We start from the raw sequence: 23162 nt of genomic DNA, 5'->3' as shown, positions 1-23162 counted from the left end.
GTCGTTGTTTGGCAGGCCTGGGCTGGATTCGAACCTGCCAGCTCTGGTGTATGTGGCTGGCACCTTAGCCGCTTGAGGGACAGGCGCCGAGCCAATGCTGCTCTGTTTGTCTTAGTCTATCTTTCACATTTAAAGGTTTTCCTCAAATGCCTGCTGGTCCTCGCTTGTTTATATTCAAAGTACTGCATTGCCGATGGTGGCCTCTTGGTTGAGGGGAGCTTGTTGGCTTCTGGGTGACCTACAGGTTTGCTGTTGTGTCCGGGCCCCAGACTCTGCTATCTGAAAGGAGCTGTTCACTTGGACTATAACCTGTCTGTGCCCAAGAAAGATAGGCCCATAGGGCCACCCTACCTGCTATGAAACCACTCTGCTGCCCATGTGTCTTTCTCCTGCGTGTCCTTCTCATGTCTCTGTAGTCATAGCTCTGGACATTGTGTTACTATTTGCTTGGAACATTTTTCCATCTTTTTATTCTGATCTTTCCCCCTCCTTTTTGGATATATATTTTTTAAACTTACAGCTCAATTTTTTAAAACTCAGGTACAATGGCTCACACCTATAATCCCAGCACTCTAGGAGGCTGAGGCAGGTGGGTGGATCCCTTGAGCTCAGGAGTTTGAAACCAGCCTGAGCAAGAGGGAGACCCCATCTCTACTAAAAACTTGAAAATTGGCCGGGCACAGGAGTATGTGTGCATGTAGTCCCAGCTGCTCAGGAGGCATAGGTGGGTAGATTGCTTGAGCATGGGCATTTGAGGTTGCTGTGAACTGTGGTGAATCCAGGCAAAACAAAAAACTTAGTCCAATAATCTTTAGTATTTTAACAAGAACCATTTGTCCAGTTATACTTTTAATTTCTGACATATTTTTATTTATATCTGATGTCTTATGTTGTGATTTTAATCCTAGCTATCTTTGGTCCATTTTCTGTTGCTATAATAAAATACTAGAGACTGGGTTAATTTGTGAAGAAAAGACATTTACTTCCTATAGTTCTGGAGGCTGGGAAGTCTAAGGTGGAGGGCTGGCGTCTGGTAAGGCCCTTGTTCTGCTCAGAACGTGGAGGGGAAACAGGTGTGTGGGAGAGACTCGAGACTCAGGCTGCTGGCGCTGTGACACCCGCAGGCACATCTTTTCCCTCTAGAACTATCCCCCTCCAGCAACAAAGACTTTAGCCCACCTGACGGCCTCACCACCTCCCAGGTGCCTCCCCACACAGCCTGATGGGGACAGAGCCTCAGTCTGAGTTTTGGGAGGGCATAAACCATATGCAAATTGTAGCACTGGCTTTTTGAAAGAAATATTGTTTCTCTCTCATCTTTATTGTCCTCTTTAGGACTGATATCTGTTGAGTTGTCCCGTTTCTCATCTCTCTGTTTGGGAGTTGTATCTAGCCCTTGTTTAACGTGCAGACTCTTCTTGTTGAGATCACCCAGAGGCACAGAGGCAAACGTGAGGGTCTGGGTTTGCAGCCATGAGCACTTAGGAGGAGCTGCCGGAGACCCCATCCTCAGAGAGATTGTGAGGGTTCAGAGGCAGTGGGGCGCTCAGGATCAGCTGTGAGGGCACAAGCTCATGGGAAGAGAGGTGTCAGGGCTGCCAGCTGGAGTGTCAGGCTGTGGCCTGGATGAGGGGCATGTTGGAGGAGGGACAGTGCTTGGGCGGGCAGGGTGTCAAGTGGGCAAGATGGGCAGCAGGGCCTCTCCCTGCCCGTGGCCCTGATGTGTTTCTGCTGAAGGTGGACCTGGGGTCCAGGGAAGTGTCGTTTCTGTCACTGAGTGTTGGGGCTCCTGCCAGAAGTTCTTCTGGGTCTGGAAGCCGAGGTTGCTGGTGGTTCTGAGTGCATGAAAGGAATGATTCCAGTCTTCTGACTGCCATATTTACTTTGGGTAAATTAGCTTGTCACTTCTTTTTTATTGTTGGGGATTCATCGAGGGTACAAGAAACCAGGTTACACTGATTGCATTTGTTAGGCAAAGTCCCTCTTGCAATCATGTCTTGCCCCCAGAAGGTGTGGCACACAGCAAGACCCCACCCCTCTCCCTCCTTCCCTCTCTCTGCTTCTTCCTTTTCCCATCCCTCCCTCCTTTCTCTCTCTGTTCTCCACTTCCTCCACCCCCACCGTGTCCTTAATTGTCATTAATTGTCCTCATATCAAAATTGAGTACATAGGATTCGTGCTTTTCCATTCTTGTGATGCTTTATTAAGAATAATGTGTTCCACTTCCATCCAGGTTAATACAAAGGATGTAAAGTCACCATTTTTTTAATGGCTGAATAGTATTCCATGGTGTACATATACCACAGCTTGTTAATCCATTCCTGGGTTGGTGGGCATTTAGGTTGTTTCCACATTTTGGTGATTGTAAATTGAGCTGTAATAAACAATCTAGTGCAAGTGTCCTTATGATAAAAGGATTTTTTTCCTTCTGGGTAGATGCCCAGTAATGGGATTGTAGGATCAAATGGGAGGTCTGGCTTGAGTGCTTTGAGGTTTCTTCAGACTTCCTTCCAAAAAGGTTGTACTAGTTTGCAGTCTCACCAGCAGTGTAGAAGTGTTCCCTTCTCTCCACATCCACGCCAGCATCTGCAGTTTTGAGATTTTGTGATGTGGGCCATTCTCGTTGGGGATAGATGGTATCTAAGGGTGGTTTTAATTTGCATTCTTCTAATAGATAGGGATGATGAACATTTTTTCATATGTTTGTCAGCCATTTGTCTGTCTTCTTTAGAGAAGGTTCTATTCATGTCTCTTGCCCATTTATATATGGGATTGTTGGCATTTTTCATGTGGATTAATTTGAGTTCTCTATAGACCCTAGTTATCAAGCTTTTGTCTGATTCAAAATAGGCAAATATTCTTTCCCATTGTGTAGGTTGTCTCTTTGCTTTGGTTGTTGTCTCCTTAGCTATACAGAAGTACAGTCCCATTTGTTTTTGTTTGTTTGTTTGTTTTGTTATTGTTGGCAATTGCCATGGCAGTCTTCTTCATGAACTCTTTCCCCAGGCCAATATCTTCCAGTGTTTTTTCAATGCTTTCTTTGAGGATTTTTATTGTTTCATGCCTTAAATTTAAATCTTTTATCCATCTTCAATCAATTTTTGTGAGTGGAGAAAGGTGTGGGTCCAGTTTCAGTCTTTTACATGTGGATATCCAGTTCTCCCAGCACCATTTATTGAATAGGGAGTCTTTCCCCCAAAGTATGTTCTTGTTTGATTTATCGAAGATTAGGTGGTTGTAAGATGTTAGTTTCATTTCCTGGTTTTCTGTTCGATTCCAAATGTTTATGTCTCTATTTTTGTGCCAGTACCATGCTGTCTTGACCACTATGGCTTTGTGCTACACCCTAAAATCTGGTATGGTGATGCCCCCAGCATTATTTTTATTACTAAGCACTGTTACATGGGGTTTTCTTCTGGTTCCATACAAAACGCAGAATCATTTTTTCCAAATCTTGAAAGTACAATATTGGAATTTTAATAGGGATGGCATTGAATCAGTAGATTGCTTTGGGAAGTATAGATATTTTAACAATGTTGATTCTTCCCAACCATGAGTATGGTATGTTCTTCCATTTGTTAATATCCTCTGCTATTTCCTTTCTTAGGATTTCACAATTTTCTTTATAGAGGTCCATTACCGCTTTTGTTAGTTATATTCCTAGGTATTTCATTTTCTTTGAAACTGTGGTGAAGGGAGTTGTGTCCTTAATTAGGCTCTCATCTTGACTGTTAGTGGCGTATACAAAGGCTACTGACTTGTGGACATTGATTTTATATCCTGAGACATTACTGTATTTTTTGATGACTTCCAGGAGTCGTGTGGTTGAGTCTTTGGGGTTCTCTAAGTATAAGATCATGTCGTCAGCAAAGAGGGAGAGTCTGACTTCCTCTGCTCCTATTTGGATGCCCTTTATTTCCTTGTCTTGCCTAATTGTATTGTCTAGAACTTTCAGCACTATGTTGAATAGTAATGGTGACAGAGGGCAACCTTGTCTGCTTCCAGTTCTAAGAGGAAAAGCTTTCAGTTTTACTCCATTTAGTAAAATAATAGCTGTGGGTTTGTCATAGATAGCTTCAATCAGTTTTAGAAATGTGCCACCCATGCTTAATCTTCAGTGTTCTAATTAGAAATGGATGCTGGAGGGCGGCACCTGTGGCTTAGTCAGTAAGGCACCAGCCCCATATACCGAGGGTGACGGGTTCAAACCCGGCCCCGGCCGAACTGCAACAAAAAAATAGCCGGGTGTTGTGGTGGGCACCTGTAGTCCTAGCTACTCAGGAGGCTGAGGCAAGAGAATCGCTTAAGCCCAGGAGTTGGAGGTTGCTGTGAGCTGTGTGATGCCATGGCACTCTACTGAGGGCCATAAAGTGAAACTCTGTCTCTACCAAAAAAAAAAAGAAATGGATGCTGGATTTTATGGAATGCTTTTTCTACATCTATTGAGAGGATCATATGGTCTTTGTTTTTGCTTCTGTTAATATGGTGGATAACGTTTATGGACTTGGGTATGTTAAACAAGCCTTGCATCCCTGGGATGAAACCTACTTGATCATGATGTATGACTTTTTTGATGATAAGCTGTAATCTATTGGCTAGGATTTTGTTGAGAATTTTTGCATCTATATTCATTAGTGAAATTGGTCTGAAATTCTCCTTTTTAGTTGGGTCTTTTTCTCGTTTGGGTATCAGGGTGATGTTTCTTTGTAGAATGTGTTGGGGAAGATTCCTTCCTCCTCAATTTTTTGGAATAATTTCTGCAGTATGGGAATAAGCTATTCCTTGAAGGTTTGATAGAATTCTGGTGTGAAACCATCTGGACCAGGGCATTTTTTGGTTGGAAGCTTTTTTATTGTTTCTTTAATCTCAGTGCTTGAAATTGGTCTGTTCAGGAGCTCTATTTCTTCCTGGCTAAGTCTAGGGAGAGGGTGTGATTCCAAATAATGACCCATTACCTTCACATTGTCAAATTTCTGGGCATAGAGTTTCTGGTAGTATTCAGAGATGATCTCTTGTATCTCTGTGGGATCAGTTGTTATTTCCCCTTTATCATTTCTGATTGAGGTTACTAGAGATTTTACTTTTCTATTTCTAGTTTAGACTGGCCAAAGGTTTACCTATTTGTTTTTTCAGAAAACCAACTCGTTTCATTAATTTTCTGAATGATTCTTTTGTTTTCAATTTCATTGATCTCTGATTTAATTGTGGATATTTCTTTTCTTCTGCTAGGTTCAGGCTTAGATTGTTCTTCTTTTTCCAATTCCATAAGATGGCTTGTGAGTTTGTTGATGTGCTCTCTTTCTGTTTTTTGAATGTAGACATCTAAAGCAATAAATTTTCCTCTCAAAACTGCTTTTGCAGTATCCCACAGGTTTTGGTAGCTTGTGTCATCATTGTTGTTATGCTCAAGGAAGTTAATGATTTTCTCTTTTATTTCTTCCTGCACCCAACTGTCATTCAACAGAAGGTTGTTTAATTTCCATGCGTTTGTGTGAGGTTGAACGATTTTGTTAGAGTTGTGTTCCACCTTTAGTGCCTTGTGGTCTGAGAAGATACAAGGTAAAATTTCAATTTTTTTTTTTATTTTTTAATTTATTATTATTTTTTATTAAATCATAGCTGTGTACATTAATGCAATCATGGGGCACCATTCACTGTTTTTATAGACCATTTGACACATTTTCATCACACTGGTTAACATAGCCTTCCTGGCATTTTCTTAGTTACTGTGTTAAGATATTTATATTCTAAATTTACTTTCACATGTTAAAATTTAAATTCTTCTGATTCTGTTGAGGTTTGTTTTGTGGCCTAGGATATGATCAATTTTGGAGAATGTTCCATGGGGCGATGAGAAGAATGTATATTCTTTATCTTTGGGATGGAGTGTTCTATATGCGTCTATCAAGCACTGTTGTTCTAGGGGTCTCATTTAAGTCCCTAATATCTTTGTTTAATTTTTGTTTAGAGGATCTGTCCAGTTCTGTAAGAGGAGTGTTAAAGTCCCCTGTGATTATGGTATTTTTGGATATCATATTGCTCAGACTGAATAAGGTCTGTTTCAAGAATTTGGGAGCATTTAAATTGGGTGCATAAATATTTAGAATTGAAATGTCTTCTTGTTGTATTTTTCACATGACCAATGTAAAGTGAGCATCTTTGTCTTTTTTGACTTTAGTTGCTTTAAATCCACATGTCTCTGAAAATAATATTGCAACTCCTCTTTTCTTCTGAATTCCATTTGTCTGAAAAATTGTCTTCCAACCCTTGACTCAGAGTTTTAATTTGTCTTTTGATGTAAGGTATGTTTCTTGCAGAGAGCAAATGGATGGCTTGTGTTTTTTAATCCAGTCAGCTAATCTATGCCTCTTCAGTGGGGAATTCGAGCCATTAACATTTATTGAGATAATTGATAAGTGTGGTTGTGTTCTATTCATCTTATTTGGTGAGAGTCCATTGCTTAGTTTTATCTTTTGCATCAGTGTGGAAGTTAGGTTATGTCTTTTAATTGCTGAGTTCTTACTTTGCTGCTGATCCATTGTGATGGTCAGTGTGCAGAACAGGTTGAAGTATTTCCTGTAGAGCTGGTCTTGTTATGGCGAATTTCCTCAATGTTTGTATATCAGTAAATGATTTGATTTCTCTGTCCATTTTAAAGCTTAGCTTAGCAGGATATAGAATTCTTGGCTGGAAATTGTTCTGTTTAAGTAGATTAAAGGTAGATGACCATTGTCTTCTTGCTTGGAAAGTTTCATTAGAGAAGTTTGCAGTCACCCTGATGGATTTGCCCCTATGGGTCAACTGGTGCTTACTCCTGGCAGCTTGCAGAATCTTTTCTTTTGTCTTGACTTTGGACAGGTTCATCACAATGTGTCTTGGAGAAGCTCGGTTCGAGTTGAGGGGACCTAGGGTCTGATATCCCTCTGAAAAGGAGTGTGTCAGAATCTTTGGTGATATTTGGGAAGTTTTCCTTTATAATACTCTCTAGGACAGCTTCCACTCCCCTGGATCATTCTTCTTCCCTTTCTGGGATACCTATAACTCATAATGTTTGAATGCTTCATAAAGCCCTTTCATTCTGTCAGTAAGCATTCTGCTTTCTCTCTCTTCTGCCTCTTTAACTATCTGAGTTATCTCAAGAGCTTTGTCCTCTACCTCCAAAATTCTTTCTTCTGCATGGTCTAATCTGTTGTTGATACTTTCTGTGCATCTTTATGTTCCCTAATTGACTATTTCAGTTCCTTCAGCTCTGCTATATCCTTTCTATATTCTTCATATCGTTCATCTCTTATTTGATTCTGTTTTTAGATTTCCTTTTGGTTATTTTCCACTTTATCAGCAGTTTCCTGCATTGTTTTCATCATTTCCTTCATTGTTTTCATCATGTGTATTCTAAATTCCCTTTCTGTATTTTCTAACATTTCTTCATAGGTGGAATCCTCTGTAGTAGCTACCTCACGGTGCCTTGGAGGTGGTGGTGCTCTGGTCTGGTTCTTCATGTTGCCAGGAGTTTTGTGCTTATTCTTTCTTATTGAAACATACGAGTTATAGGTATCCCAGATGGGGAACTGAGTGATTTCTTTTATCTGTTTCCTTGCCTAATTTTCCTTTCACTTCCTCTTGCTCTTTAAGTTGCTGTTCCTCTGGACTAGGGTTTTGATGAGTCCTTTTGGTACAGTACCAGAAGAATAAGAAGGTTGAAGAGCAAGAAGGGATTAAAGAAAGATAAAAAAAGAAAATAAAAAGAGAAAGGAGAGGGGGTAGGTAAAAGGGAATATTGACAACAAGAAGACAGGCACAGAAAGAGGGAGACAGAGCAATATAGGTGTACAGCTGGTACTTTGACCCAATCTTAAAAAAAAACCCAACCTCTGGGGGTGCTGGGTTGGGTGGTTCCTTTGAGGCCAGCAGCTCTTTGCTGGCCTGTTCAGACACAGTACCCCACCTCCACCAAGTAGAGAGGAAAGACAGAAATGCTATAAATCAAACCAAAATAAGCAAACAGAAAACTTTACAGGATAAATTTGGGGGGAAAACCAAATAATAGGGGTAGAAACACTAGCAATAATGAAGTTCTAGTTATTGAAAAAGGCAATAATGGGAAATTATATTTAAACTAGAAAAATGGAGGAAGAAAAGAAAGAAAAAAGAAAAATCTATAGGGAAAAGGTTGAAATTATAAAACAAAACAGAACAACCAAAAAAAAAAAAAAAATCCCCCAAAACAAAGCAGTACATATATATCTTTCTGAATAGTGTCTGGGCAACAGGTGATCTTCTGGGTTATGAGATGTTAATCACAATGCTGATATAACTGGAGGCCTCTACTGATTTCTCAAACCCCACAGAGTAGAGAACCTAAATCTCTCCTCAGCCCTCTTAAAAGGCACTTTAAACTGCTAGACTTGGCTAAGCAGAAGCTTTCTCCCAGGAAAACGCTTGTCACTGGGATCAGTGCTGAAGTGGCTATCCATTTACCCAGTGTGCCAAAACCTGTCTCACTCCGTCCCTGAGGGCTAAGGCTGTAAGGCTGCTCAGTCCCTAGATTACTAGCTCCTGCCTGAACCTTGCTCTGAGACCCTGAGGGCGGAGCTTGCTGGGGCAGTTCTCTCACAATGGCTCTCCACAGCCCAAAGCCAAACACTATTAGCTCTGTCCAGTTCAGCAGCTCAGTCTGGGGGCCCTAGACAACGCCCAAAGTTCTCTAAACTCCTGCCCAAGCTCTCCCAAGGCAGTTCAACTGAGTGCCAAGTCCAAAATACCATAACAGCTCACAGGTAAGGCCTTTCCAGTTTGCAATCTCACTGCTGCTGAATTTACAACTGCCGGCTGATTTAGACCGAATGAACACAGGCAACCACTTGCCAGTTTTCCACTGTTTTTGTCCTCTTCTTGGGGTCCAGACATCTCTCGTTGACTCCCTCTGTCCTCAAAGGGATGATTGTAGACAGATCCCACCAGCCAGAGATGCCTGGAATTTTGTCTCCCCAGACTCACCACGCCTAGTTGCAAGAAAGCTGTTACTTGGCTGCCATCTTACTCCTCCCCCAGCTTGTCACTTCTTTGAGAGACATTGCCTCCTGTTTGGCTTGCTTTTTAAAGCATTATAATAAATATATAAATTTACTTCAGGTATGTATCATGTGCATAGGAAAGTTGTTAAAATGAGACACCCTGGTTATGAACCTTCTGATGTGGTGGTCACCATGAAGGGGTCACCTGTCTGCTTTCAGCCTTGATGCTAATTGAGCTATATGGTGTGAATTCTTTTGTGTCTAGCTTCTTTTAGTTAAAAAAAGCATGCACTGTGGGGAAGTCTGGGTGTGCCCTGTGGCCTGGCCCATGGTCTCAGTGCCACTTCCCTGACCACTGTGCACTGTGGTTGTTTCAGATGGAGTCTTCCCAGAGCTTCTTAGTCTATTTTTACAACTCCTTGTGAGTCTTAAAAGTATTGTGAAGTAAGCCATCTGTCTGCAGGGCACTGAGTGTGCCGGAAGCCATTGTGTCCCTCTGCGCAGCGTTGGCCCAGCACTTGCATCTCTGAGTTTACTTCTCAGCCTGATGTTCTGATGCTGCTTGGGCTGCACAGCTTACTGTTGCTGATCTTAGAGGGTTTTTAGTTTTGTGTATTTTTCTTCCTCTCACCACCTGAGTAGTTTTCCTATGACTGTACAAGAAAAGAGATGGGATGGCTTTATTTCCAGTTTGGGGGAGGTGTTGGGCAGGCTCTGGACATACTCAGCCAGTGAGACCTGAGGCTGGTGTGAGCAGGACGCTGTTGGCTCTCTGAGGCCCGATGGCATGAGGCCACCTCTTAGAGCTGTGTGTCTGTATCCCTCCTGCACTAGTTTTCACTGGAGGGTCTTGGTGAAACCAGAGCTCTTGTTTTGTTTAAGTGTCTCCTGACCCAGCTGGGCTGGGGTCCCTGTCCCACTGCAGCACAGGCCCTGCTATGTGTGGCTATGTGAAGTTCAAAGGGACACAGTTAGAGGAAGGGGGTGCTTCCTCGGGGGCCACAGCCCGTGGACACATGGAACATAACCCTCATCCCAGAAAACTCAACCCCCAGGGCAGCTTTAGCCTTTTATAGCACTGGGGATGATAGCGGTGTAGCTCCTGGACTGGGGAGGGGGTGGGGGTTTGTCCTGTGACATCCTCAGTGCCAGGGTTGCCCTGTCCACCAGCCACCTCCACCCTGGCTTCTCCCCCCCAGGCTCAGGTAATGTTTTCCCACCCTCCTGAGTTAGCTCTGGGAGCACAAGTGAGGCTGCCTCTTGGTCTGAGAAGGCACCATGGACCCTCATGTTTTTATCTGTGTGCTTCTCCTTCATCTCTCAGCTTTTTAAAAACGTTGTGAATTCCTTCACTGTTAATCTTTTCCTACCAAGACCATGTAGGGTCCAGTCTTTATTCCCTGATCCCTTTCCCCCAAAAGGTGCTGCCTCCTTCCCAGAAGGTTGGGAAAGAGCTGGACTGGACCCCCATCAGGCTTTCCTTCCCCCGCCTAGAGCAAGGAAGGAGGGGAAGGGAGGGCTGATGTGTGGGCCATGGCCCCAGGAGGGGGAGCCAGAAAGGGCTGTTCCAGGCTGAGCCCTGCTCCCTGCTTCTCCATCCCTGCCTCCAGTGCTGAGGCACAGGCCCGAGTGACAGCTGGGCCACACCACCTGTGGAGTAGTCCAGTAAACACGTGGATTCCCAGCAAGGCTGGTGCCTGGTGTTTTGTGGCTGCTATGGCCGAAGACACTCTCCTGACCTTGGTTCCCATCAGTGAGCTGGTGGGTGGGAGGGAGCAGCCACCCTGCTGCAGGAGCCTCACAAGGTTGTGCCAGGAGAGCAGCCAGCTGGGGGTGGGGGCAGCCAGGTCCCGAGTGTGTCTGACCCACATGTCCTAGCTTTTTTGTTGGGGGGCACCCCTGGAAGAAGGCATCTGGATCCCAGAGCAGGCTTGAGGCCCGTTGCGTTTCAAGGGCCACCTCCCAGTAGGCTGGGCTGGTGGAAGGTGAGCACCTTGGCTTTGAACTTTTATGCTTGAAATAAACTTTGTATCCACTTCCCCCATACCCTAACCCCATGCCCAGTTCTCTGCTGTGAAGCACAGCTCTGTCCCTTGCAGAGCCCCCAAGAAGCGTTTTCTTTTCTCCTTATTTTAGAGACAGGGTCTCACTCTGTCACCCAGGCCATTATGCACAGTAACATAAAATTCCTGGGCTCAAGCCTCAGCCTCCCAAGGAGCTAGGACTACAGGTGCACACCACCATGTCCAGGGAGTGTTTCTGTTTTTAGTTAGAGACAGTCTCGCTCTTGCTCAGGCTGGTCTCAAACTCCCACCTTAAAGCAAGCACTAGAATTATAGATGTGAGCCACTGCCAGTCCCCTGAGGACCGTAACCCACTTTTTAGACTTCTTCGTGAATTATACCTGATCTCCCATATATACACCACTCTAGATTTTTTTTTCTTTTTTTTTTGGAGACAGAGTCTCACTATATTGCCCTTGGTAGACTGCCATGGAATCACAGCTCACAACAACCTCAAACTCTTGGGCTTAATTGATTCTGTTGCCTCAGCCTCCCAGTAGCTGGGACTAGAGGTGCCCACCACAATGCCTGGCTGTTTTTTTTTTGTTGTTGTTGTTATTGTTCAGCAGGCCCTGGCCAGATTTGAACCCACCAGCACCGGGTGCATGTGGCTGGTGCCGTAATGAGCTACGGACACCAAGCCCACTCTAGATCTTTTTAGAAAGTCCTTGCTTAATTGTGCTACTTTTGTTTTTTAAATGCCAATAGTAAAATCAATGCTATTTCTAACTTCTTTTGGTAGTGTTTTTTAATAAACTAAACATTAGCTCTTATTTAGTGTACAAAGTTATACATCTTTCCCCTGGTAGAGAAGAGGTTTTACAATTGCCAAACAGCTGATTTGCTTTTGGTGCACAACCAATTTTAAAGTTGAGGGTTTCCTAAGTTTCAAACCAACAAAGATTTACCTATGTATACCTGCTAGTTCATTAGTCTTTCAAGGTTATCACTTTATTGGAAAAGTTGGAATTGTTCCAAAGTACATAATATCAGAAATTAGGGGGGTTTTTTGGGTTTTTTTTTTTTGAGACAGAGTTTCAAGCCGTTGCCCTGGGTAGAGTGCCGCAGCGTCAGAGCTCACAGCAACCTCCAACTTGGGTTCAAGTGATCCTTCTGCCTCAGTTTTCTATTTTTAGTAGAGATGGGGTCTCGCTTTTGCTCAGGCTGGTCCTGAACTCCTGAGCTCAACCAATCTACCCGCCTCGGCCTCCCAGAGTGCTGAGATTACAGGCGTGAGCCACCATGCCCGGCCCCAGAAATTAGTTTTTGTTCTGTGTATTTCGGCAGACCCTGAAGCAATTAGACAAGGAGACAGCAGAGCTGATGGGCCAGGCTGGCACCCCGGGCTCCCACCCTCAGTCTGCTTGCTATGGAACGTGATTGTGCCCTTCCCACCCTGTCAAATCAGTCCACACTGCTACACGTGGACGTCCCTGTCAAATCAGTCGAGAAGGAAAGTGAGGTCTAGAAAAAATACTCTGCTTAAACTAGAACCTTGATTGTAATAGAATAATTATGTTTTTGAATACGTTTTTAGAACATCCAGACATAGTTGATAAGTGAAACAATTTTAACGTAGCTCTTTGGAATGTGGAAGCATGAGCTCCTGTCATCATAGGGTGGGAGGCTGTAGTGGCTATCCCCCCCCCCAACACACACACACACACACACACACACACACACACACACTTCAACTGTTGTTTTACCAGGCGGGCGCCAATATTGACACCTGCTCGGAGGACCAGAGAACCCCATTGATGGAGGCAGCAGAGAACAACCATCTGGACGCAGTGAAGTACCTTATCAAGGCTGGGGCACAGGTGGACCCTAAGGTAGGCACCTGTCAGAACCACAGTCCTATGTGTGCAGGTTTCTCAGAAGGGGAGCATGGGTAACTCACTGCTGCCTCCGCACAGTGACCTATTGTCCACAAGTGGTTTCCTTGCCTACTTGGTCACCTTGTTTATTAGTGAAAACCGCAGGTGAGCACTGGATCCACAGTGCTGGCAGGAGCAGGGCAGCAGGGCAGTGAGAGGTTTGCTGTGCTTTCCTATCACTTCTTCCTTCTGTCGCCCTTCTGTCTTTCACCAGAAGAAATCAGTCAAGAGGAAGAGATAAAAGGCATTTGGATTGGAAAGGAGGAAGTGAAACATCTCTGTTCAGGGGTGACCTGATCTTTGTGTACACAACCCTTATGAATCCACAGAAATATTGTTAGCTAACTAATTCAGCAAAGTAGCAGATACAAAACGCAAAAGTCAGTTGTGACCTATTCAACCTGCAGTGACCTATTCAACAGAGAAATGAAGAAGGCAGTTCCATTTAGAATAGCATTAAAGATAGTAAAATGACGTAGGAATAAGTTTAACCAAGAATGCCAAAGACTCTTAACACCAAAAAGTATATAGAACATTGCTGTAAGGAATTAAGAAGACCTGAATATTAGGTCATTAGATCAGAAATGTGCAATTTCAAATGAGAAGTTTAGTTTATTACATGTCAAGCCAGAAGCAGTACAGTTACTCAAAGTACGTGCCTAAACTATGGATCCAGTTTTGCCATCTTAAGGGTAGCTGGTTCACGCCACACGGAAGAAGCCTGAAGAGTGAGTAGTGATGATACTGCAAAAGGTGATTTCCACAGCTTGTTGAGAGTTGAGTATTTTTCCTTGCATAAAGTGGTCCACAGCCCAGAAGAAGTGGTGGTCATTTGGGGCAAGGTCTGGTGAATACGGTGGACAGTGGTTTCCAAGTCCAGCCTTGTAGTTTGAGCAGCATTGTTTGTCCAACATGTGATTGAGCATTGTCTTGTAAGATCAACCTTGACTAATCTCAGCTGTTTAATCATCCTCACTCATCATCCAGCAGGTTGCAGTAGACACCTGCTATAATTGACTGACTAGGTTTCATGAAGCTGTGTGGATAAATAACAGCACTAGACCACTAGACAGACACTGTTAGCTTTTTTGATAAATATTTGGTTTTAGACTATGTTTTGGAACTCTGTCTTTATCCAGTCATCATGCTGAATGCTGGCAGTTGTCAAAAAGAGTCCATTTCTTATCACAGGTAACAATGTGGTGTAGAAATGGTTCCGCTTTATGTTGTGACAGCAAAGAAAGGGAAGCTTCCAGACCATGTCTCTTAACACTTGTTTAATTCATGCAAGAGGCATCTATCCAGCTTCTTTAGGTTCCTGATTTGTTTCAAATGGTCACAGTAACGATATTGTTGAAACAGTAACATCAAACTTTGCTGCTAACTCATGCCTGGGCTAGAGTGCCATGGCCTTATAGCAACCTCAAACTCCTGGGCTCAAGTGATTCCCCTGCCTCAGCCTCCTGAGTACCTGGGACTACAGGTGCCTGCCACAACACACAGCTAGTTTTTTCTATTTTTAGTAGAGATGGGGTCTCCCCTTGCTTAAGCTGGTCTCAAACTCCTACACTCAAGGGATCCTCCCACCTCGGCCTCCCAGAGTGCCAAGATTACAGGTGCGAGCCACCGTACCTGGCCCTGAAGTTCCCATCGAATCTCAAGGGACCTGGACTAGTCAAATAATTTTTAAATAGAAGAGCAAAGATGGAGAACCCACACATCCTAATTTCAAAACTTAGTATATTCAGCTATAATAATGAAAATAGTATGGTACTAACATAAACACAAATGGAATAAAGTAAAAATTCCAGGTATAAGCCCTTGCATATGTGGTCAGTTGAGTTTTGGCAAGGCAAAAAAACCCATTTGATGGGGAAAAAGACAAGTGTTTTCAACAAGCAGTGCTGGGAAAACTGGATGGCCATATGCAAAATAATGAGGTTAGACCTTTATCTAACACCATGTTCAAAACTTAATGGAAAATGGATCGAAGACCTATATTTAAGAGCTGAAAAAATGAAATTTTTGGAAGAAAGTTGGGGGAAGAGTTTCATGTGATTGGATTTGACAATGATTTCTTGAATATGATTCCAAAAGCACAATGAAAAAATATACACTTTATCACAATTAAAACCTTCTTTGCATCCAAGGATGCTGTCGAGAGTAAAAACAAAACCCCTAGATGGGAAAATGTGTTTGCAGATCCTGCATCTGGTAAGGGTTTCTTATCCAGAATATATTTTTTACAACTCAACAACAAAAAACTCAAACAGTCCAATTAAAAGTGGGCCAAGGGTTTGGATTAGACGTTTCTCCAGAGAAGATACCCGGCAGCCAGGCGGTATAGCCGGCACTCAGCACCACTACACGAGGGTGCATGTTACTGCCACGGTGAGGGCCTCTCACCCTTGAGGACAGCTGCTTCCCAGACACTGGACAGGGCGTGTTGGTGAGGATGGGGAGGAACTGCAGCCCTTGCACACTGTGGATGGGAGTGTGAGGTGCTGCGGCTATGGGGAACAGCCCACAGCATCTGGTACTGTCAGTCCTTGGCACAAACCCAGGCACGTGAGAGCAGGGATGTGAGCTGGTGGTATTCACGGCAGCTAGAAAGTGTCTACTCACAATGAAAGGGTGAACAGATGTGGTCTGTCCGTACAGTGGGATAATTTTCAATAACAAAAAGTAATGAACTTCTGACACATGTGCAGCCTGGTTGGACCTTGAGGACATTATGCTGAATGAAGAATCCACACACATGGACAAATGCTGTAAGTGGCCCCACTTAACAGGAGGTGCCTGGCCTGGTCACATTTATAGAGGCAGAAGGTAGATCAGAGGTTACTAGGGGCAGAGAGGGCATGTTATTGCTTTATGGATACAGAGTTAGCATTTGGAGTAATAAAAAAGTTTGGGGAATAGTGGTGATGGTTGCACAACATTGCAAATGTAATTAATGCCACTGAATTGTACACTTAAAAATAGTTAAAATGGAAAATTTTAGGTTACATATCATCACAAAAAATGTAAAAAGAAAATTCTTACAGTCTTTCATATCAGTATGTATGATTTTAAACAAAAACGGGATCATGCTCTTTATACTAATTTATCAGCTCCTTTTTCATACCAAATGAAATTTGTTATTTTCTTATGCTATTAAATATTATTCCACAACATTATTCAAATGGCTACATTGTTATTTTATGATAAAATTTGCCAGGGTTTCCTGGGGACTCCAACCTGAGACAGTGGCTGATGGGACACAGTGCCAGAGAAAACACAAGACTTTCATAAAGAGCTTCCCACATCTCCCTTTTTAATTTATATATTCTACAGCATCTCTGCCAGTGGGAGATTGAATCTAATTGCCCTACCTCACTGTTTAAACAAAATCTTTAGAGTAAACACTAACTCCTTTAAAACAGGGCTGGTCTATCCAACTGAAGAAGCTGGGTGTGGAGGATGCTGGCTCTGTGGGGGGCTCCACCAGTTCTGGGCGTGAGCTCTCCTCCCTGGTGCATTTCTCTCCAGAGACCCAGTGGCTGCAGAGGAAGCAGGGTGCAACCCCCAGAGCAGGGCGCATTCTTGATGTCATCTCATCTGAGCCTCCAAGGTACCTCTGTCTCTGAAAAGTCCCTATCACAGTGTTAGCCACCACTTGAAAAACTTATTTCTGCTCCCTGGGCCTGCTGCTGGTCCCATCTCCTTGCTCCCTTCTCTGACTAATGAAGGTCACATTTGGAATTCCATTTGTGGAGTCTGGGGCTCCTTTTGGAGTTTATGCCAAATACAGGGTGGCCATGAAGTTTGAACTTCATGGCCACCCAGTATTAGGGGCTGACTGGGAGATGAAGTGCACGGCCAGGATAGATCGTCCCTTCCTGGTGTCAGGATCTAAATTGGGAAGGAGGCCTTTTAACTAAAAGACCTTACTTAAAAGTGAAGCCTATGAGAACAGGAAGAATGTAGATCAGAAAGTCCAGCAAGCTTAAACCTCAACAGGGCATACAGTAAAAGGAAAGCATTGAAAATAAAAGTAAACACATATTCTTCTGTGTTTTTTATTGAGCACAGTCCTAGAGTAAATGTGCAAGAATGCATAACAGTTAAAGATGAAAGAACGGGGTGCTGTGAGCTGGGTGAGGCCACGGCACTCTACCGAGGGCCATAAAGTGAGATTCTGTCTCTACAAAAAAAAAAAAAAAGAACGGGGAGCTCAAGGCCCCCCTTGCGATTGAGTAAAGGGTATTTCTTCCTACCCTTATACGTGGGAAGAAATAAATTTTGTTATGCAATTGAAAATACAGGATCTGAAAATTAGAATTGGTCAATATTTGACACTTTTTTCTTGACCACTTTTCTAGTACAAATGGAAGAGAAGAAATTATGTTCAGCAATACAATATAAATTAAAAGAAGCCCTTTAAGAATATGCTCAGTTGCTGTAAGAGCCAAACAGAACAGTGTCAATTTAAGAAAGAAAACCAGCTGTGTTTTTATTTATTTTTTATTTATTTTTTTCCTTTTTTTATTGTTGGGGATTCATTGAGGGTACAATAAGCCAAGTTACACTGATTGCAATTGTTAGGTAAAGTCTCTATTGCGATCATGTCTTGCCCCCAGAAGGTGTGGCACACACCAAGGCCCCACCCCCTCAAAAGGAAATCGCGCGCCCCCCCACCCCCCTTTTTCAGTCCTAAATGAGTAATTGACCTTGAGTTCTCTGAGTGCTGGTACCTTATCTTGAGAACATGGGTAACATAGCAACCACAGTTCTTAGCAGGTAAAAATATGAAGAGACAGAGAAACAGTTTAATAAATTTTGCGTTTTAACTCTATAGTGGTAGATTGACTTTTTGAACTCTGAACTTCTAATGCATTTTTCTTTTACTTTAAACATCATTTGTTAAGAATAGAAATGTAGGAGGCTTCAAATATAAGTCCTATAAGTTGAAAACAGAAAATGTTGTTTTAATTAGACATTTCCTTTTTATTATACTTAATTTAATCACATACAAAATTCTTTTTTTTTTTTTTTTGTAGAGACAGAGTCTCACTGTACCGCCCTTGGGTAGAGTGTCGTGGCGTCACACGGCTCACAGCAACCTCCAACTCCTGGGCTTAAGGCGATTCTCTTGCCTCAGCCTCCCAAGTAGCTGGGACTAACAAAATTCTTTTTAAAGTCCCCTTCACAAACCTTCATGACTTAACATGGACAGACTTTTGACATTTTAAAATCCTTTTGTTTTTGTCTTAAATTTTCTTTCTGAAATCACCAGTTACTTTAGGATAAAAAGTTTCACACAGCACTCTTTTCTATACAAAATTATTTTCTTTTTTTTATCCTTTTTTACTAAAAGTACATCTTCATACCCATGTTTTTCTGCATATTTTTCTTTCTCTTACTTACTGGTTCTTTTCATTTTAACTTCCAATTTAGAGGAAAAGGAAAAAGAAGGTTGTATACAAAGTGACAGTTAAGCTCCAAGAATTTGGGAAAAGGAAGCTTGGGATGTTAGACTTCAAAGGTGTTTAACTTAACCTTAAGAGTCCATTCAAACAGTGGGGTAGGGTAACTAGTCTTGGTCTCCCAGTGGCAGAGAAGCTGTGGAATATACAGTTGTTTGTATTTTACTTTCTATTTCAGAGATGTAGATAGGAGAGAAAAACAGAGGTCCTAAAGTTTAGGGAGAGCAGAGGAAGTGGCCCTGGTATTACTAACATCAGTTTGTTTACCTGTAAACAGAATATTACCTGAGGCTCAGCCTTTCCGGTGTGACAAAGTTGAGCTTGTTCTGAGGCTGGGGTCTGTCTGTCTGACTGAAGTAGTCCCAGAGGGTCCCTAGGTGTGGAAGATGCTGGCTCAAGGGGGCTCCACCAGTTCCGGGTAGGAAATCTGCTCCCTGGCACATTTCTCTCCAGAGACCCATCTGGCTGCAAAGGAAGCAGGGAGCAGCCCCCAGAACAGGGCTTGTTCTTGATATCTTCTTATCTGAGCCTCTAGGTATCTTCATTTCTGAAAAATTTCTATCATAGTGTTAGCCACAGTTGAAAAATTTTCTTTCTGCTCCCAAGGTCTGCTGCCAGCTCTGTCTCCTCTTTCCCTTCTCTTTATAACCATCTGGTTATCAAAGCTCATTGAAGCCCCAGGTTTAGAATTCCCCTTTACAAGCTTTTTGAATTTATGCCAAATATCACAGGCCAACTGGGAGATGAAGTACACAGCCAGGATAGATTGTCCTTCTCTGGTGTCAAGATCTAAATTGGAAAGGAGAGAGTTAAAAGAAACACTTTATTTGGAAAGTGAAGCCGGTTAAGGCAGGAAGAATGTAGATGAGAAAGTCTAGCAAGCTTAACCCTCAGCAGGGCATACAGTAAATAGAAAGCATTGAAAACAAAAGTGAACACCTCATCCTGGCTGGCTCCCCAGCCAAATTGAATAATGTGCTTGGTGGAACACATGAGTGGGATGGGCACAACAAATAAGGCAGTTAAGGAGTGAAAACGAAAGTAACAAGGCAGAACAAAGGGAAAAAATATGTTACAGGTGTTGAAAGAAAACATCATCCCTCCCACAGCTACTACATTCAGAGCCGCACTCACAGCCCGCGCCTGCTGCTCTCTCTGCACTGAGAACTGAGTGCCCAGTCTGCTTCCGTGTCCTCCTAGGCCCCTGTGAGATCACATCATCTCCTGGGAGTTGGCCTTTTCAGTCCCTGTTAGGGCGTCAATTGTTGGGGTTCCCTGGGGACCCCAGCCTGACACAGTGGCCAACAGGGAAGATGGTGCCAGAGAAAACAAGAGACTTTCATATAAATTTAGTGCATAGTAGCCTGAGAATCTGAGGAGGCATCAGTGTTTTGTGCCTGCTGGCCGCTCAGGACATTCCCAGGGGTTTTTATTGAGTACAACAACAGAGCAAACTTGTAAGGGTGCACGGCAGTTAAAGATGACAGAAAGGAGAGCTCAAAGCCCCCAGGAAGGCTGGGTGAAGGGCAGCAGTTGGGTGAACAGGGATGTAGGACAGTGGAGCCTCTGGAGCGTCCAGACTGCATACAGGGAGGAGAGAAGGGGAAACATGGTCTGTCCCTTTGAGTTACCTTAACTTCCCTAATTCAGACTACTGACTACAAATCTAAAGGTCTCAGTCTGCCTGCTCTCCTGAATCCCCATGCAGGAGTGGTCATGTAGACACACCCTGACCTCCTCATTTCACCCTGAGTGAGGGCCCAGCTGCTCATGACTTACCGGTTTTGGTCAGTTTTGCTTATTGATGTTTATCTCATTCAATTTTTGTTATAGACAGTGCTTCACTAAACATTTTTATAGCTACAATTTTACATATATTTGGCTTTTTGAGGACAGATTTCTAGGTGTAGGATTGCTGGATCCAAACATACAAACACTTCTAAAGCTTTGGTATAAAAAGCTTTCTAGATTGCTGCAGTGGTGTCTGAGCACTGTCTCCCTAACCTATCAGTGCTTATTATAGTTTTTTGATGCAGAAGTTTTGAGGCGTTCTTTTTTACTATTTAATTTGCTTTGTTTAAAGTCCACATTTTCTGTTTATAGTTATTCACGTGTTATGAATGGTTTTTCAACTTGTGTATTTAGTCCTTTATGTTGATTTTGGTGGCTTTTGAGATGTGACAGCCTTTAATCTTCTAATAACAACTATAGGTAACTAGCAGTAAACTTTGGCATCATGTTGGGTGAGAGAGCTTCCACACCTGCCCAGTTTTCTGCCAGGAGACAGACAGTCTTTAAACCTCCCCTCAGAGCTGGTCCCCAGGCACAGCTCCCGGAGGAGACAAGAGGCTGGAGCAGTTCAGGGCTTTCCTGAAGTCGCCGGAACTTGCAGGCAGAGAGCTGGGGCGAAGCTTCTGGCTTGGCAGGGGCACTGGAGGAGGCAGATATTTGTGGTGGGAAATTCATGGACTAGCTGAATAACAGGCAGGCACTGTGGGCAAAAGGGTCAGGGTGGAAAGGAAAAATGACCCGTAAAACTTGACGTGCTAAGTGGAATGTAGCATGATCTCAGACTGTTCACTCTGCGCTGAGAGTCCCAGAAACAAGAGAGAGAAAACCAAGTATAAAAATAAATGTACCGAAGAAATAATAATCATAGATTTCCCAAATTTGGAGGAAAAAGGCAACCTACAAGTTCAAGAAACTTGATAAACCCCAAACAAGATAAATAAAAAGGAATACTAAGTACATCATGCTTAAACTGTTTATTGAAAACCAACAATAAAGAGAAAACCTTAAAATAGCCAGAGAAAAATAGCATATTACATATATAGACAAATGAGTTATAAAACGTTACTGACTCCCCATCTGAAGTGATGGGGGCCATGAGACAGTGGAGTGACTTTTTTATTGTGGAGAAAGAAAAAACCTAAAAGGAAAAGTGAATCCAGAGTCCTACGTCCAGTAAGAATATTTTTCAAAAAATAAGAGTGACATAAAATGTGATTGGGTTAAAACAAAAGCAGGTAAGATTCCTTAGCAGATTTGCGCTAAAGAGGATACCGACTGAGGCTTCAGAAGGAAAGTGCAGCCCTTAGGAATGAAGGAGAAGTACCAGAAATGGCCAATGTGCAAGTTTTTCCCTATAAATTTTCTAAAGGACAAGAGATCATTCAAAGCAAAAATAATTATAAGGTGAAATGTACACAAATTCAGAAGTATAGTAAATCCTCACTTAACGTCGGGTTCTACATAATGGCAACTTTTAGTAGAATGATATATAAGGAAACAGCTTTACCATAGGCTGATATAAACAAGCTGTGTAAAGAGGAACACAGCTTTGTAGAAAAATAAGCTAATAGACTTACAATGAAATACTGAAAAATAATTTGTGCAACTGAAATGCAGAAAAGGTGAAATAAAACAGAAACAAATAGCTAAGCGATTTAAACAAAACTGTCAGTGATGACACTGATGTACAGACAAGAGTCCTCGATGAAGAGGCAGAGATTTGTCGGACTAGGTAACAAAGCAAGGGCCTCCTGAAGGCAAAGATGTGGCAAAAGCAAGGATGGAAAAACATGTCCAGGAAGTCCCCAGGTCATAAACGAGAGAGGTTTCGTAGGTGTGCTTTTAAGTTGAATTTGTGCATAGGTTGGAGCAGGCATGTTTACTTCATGTAACATGTCAGTCGTGCATCATTTGGGTGCGTGCAACTCTGCTGCCTGTACTGTGCAGATGGTGAGCATAAGAATCAGTTGTAAGAGGCAATTGCAAAACTTTTAGAAAGCAATAAAATGTTATCTTTGTGATTTTGGTATAAGGAAGGATTCTGAAGACACAAATGCAAAAAATGATGAAGTTAAGTACATTACAACTTAAGGATTCTAGTCAAGAAAAGATCCAGAATACATGAGAAGGCAGTCTACAGACTGGGAGAAGGTCTTGGAACATGCTAGCAAAAGATCCACTTCCAAAAATAACTACTATTAAGATAAAACCCAAAAGAAAACTGGGCAAAGAACATAACAAGCAGTTCATAGAAGAGGAATGGAAGTGACCAATAACAAGGGGAAAAGTCCTCAGCTTTTTGAAAACAGGTTTGCTAGAGATACCATTTGGTAGTCATCAAATTGTATGAAATTTGTGTCAGAGACGCTTGGCATCGATGCTGTGTGTTGCTGCTGGACCTGGGAGCTGTGGGTCACTGCCAGTCATGCTAGAAATGTGTATCACCTAAAATGCAGTTCTCGAGATGTCCACTGTCAACACTTATACATGTAACCAGGGAAACGTTGACATGCTGGGTGCTTCATCCTTAGCAAAAATCTCAAGCTGTCACCCTGGGTAGAGTGCTGTGGCATCACAGCTCACAGCAACCTCAAACTCTTGGGCTTAAGCAATTCTCTTGCCTCAGCCTCCCAAGTAGCTGGGATTACAGGCACCCACCACAACACCCAGCTATTTTTTTTTTTTTTTTGGTAGCAGTTGTCGTTGTTTAGCTGTCCTGGGCCGCATTTGAACCCACCACCCTTGGTGCATGTGGCTGGCGTACTGTGCTATGAGCGCCGAGCCTGTACAAGCATTGTTTATGGACATACACAGCATGTGCATCAAGATGTATTAGGACTAGGTTTCTCAACCTGTGGGTCACCACCCTTTTGTAACAATGAAAATACATCCTGCATTATCAGATATTTACATTACGATTCATAACAGTAGCAAAATTACAGTTATGAA

At 42.8% G+C, this 23162-nt stretch overlaps 1 protein-coding gene across 11 annotated transcripts in view; it reads left to right on the top strand.

Moving 5' to 3' along the window:
* EHMT1 (euchromatic histone lysine methyltransferase 1) overlaps positions 1-23162 on the top strand; it is a 221116-nt gene that overhangs the window by 167796 nt on the left and 30158 nt on the right. For all 11 annotated transcript variants that reach the window (XM_053556577.1, XM_053556595.1, XM_053556573.1 and 8 more), the window contains one exon: positions 12787-12909. In XM_053556577.1, the coding sequence (XP_053412552.1) occupies positions 12787-12909 (123 nt within the window). The remainder of the gene's footprint in view (positions 1-12786; positions 12910-23162) is intronic.

This window comes from Nycticebus coucang, chromosome 2, assembly GCF_027406575.1.
Source record: "Nycticebus coucang isolate mNycCou1 chromosome 2, mNycCou1.pri, whole genome shotgun sequence".
In the NCBI taxonomy this organism is placed as follows: domain Eukaryota; kingdom Metazoa; phylum Chordata; class Mammalia; order Primates; family Lorisidae; genus Nycticebus; species Nycticebus coucang.
The sequence above is the reverse complement of the archived record's forward strand: the minus strand, read 5'-3'. Positions and strand labels throughout refer to the sequence as shown.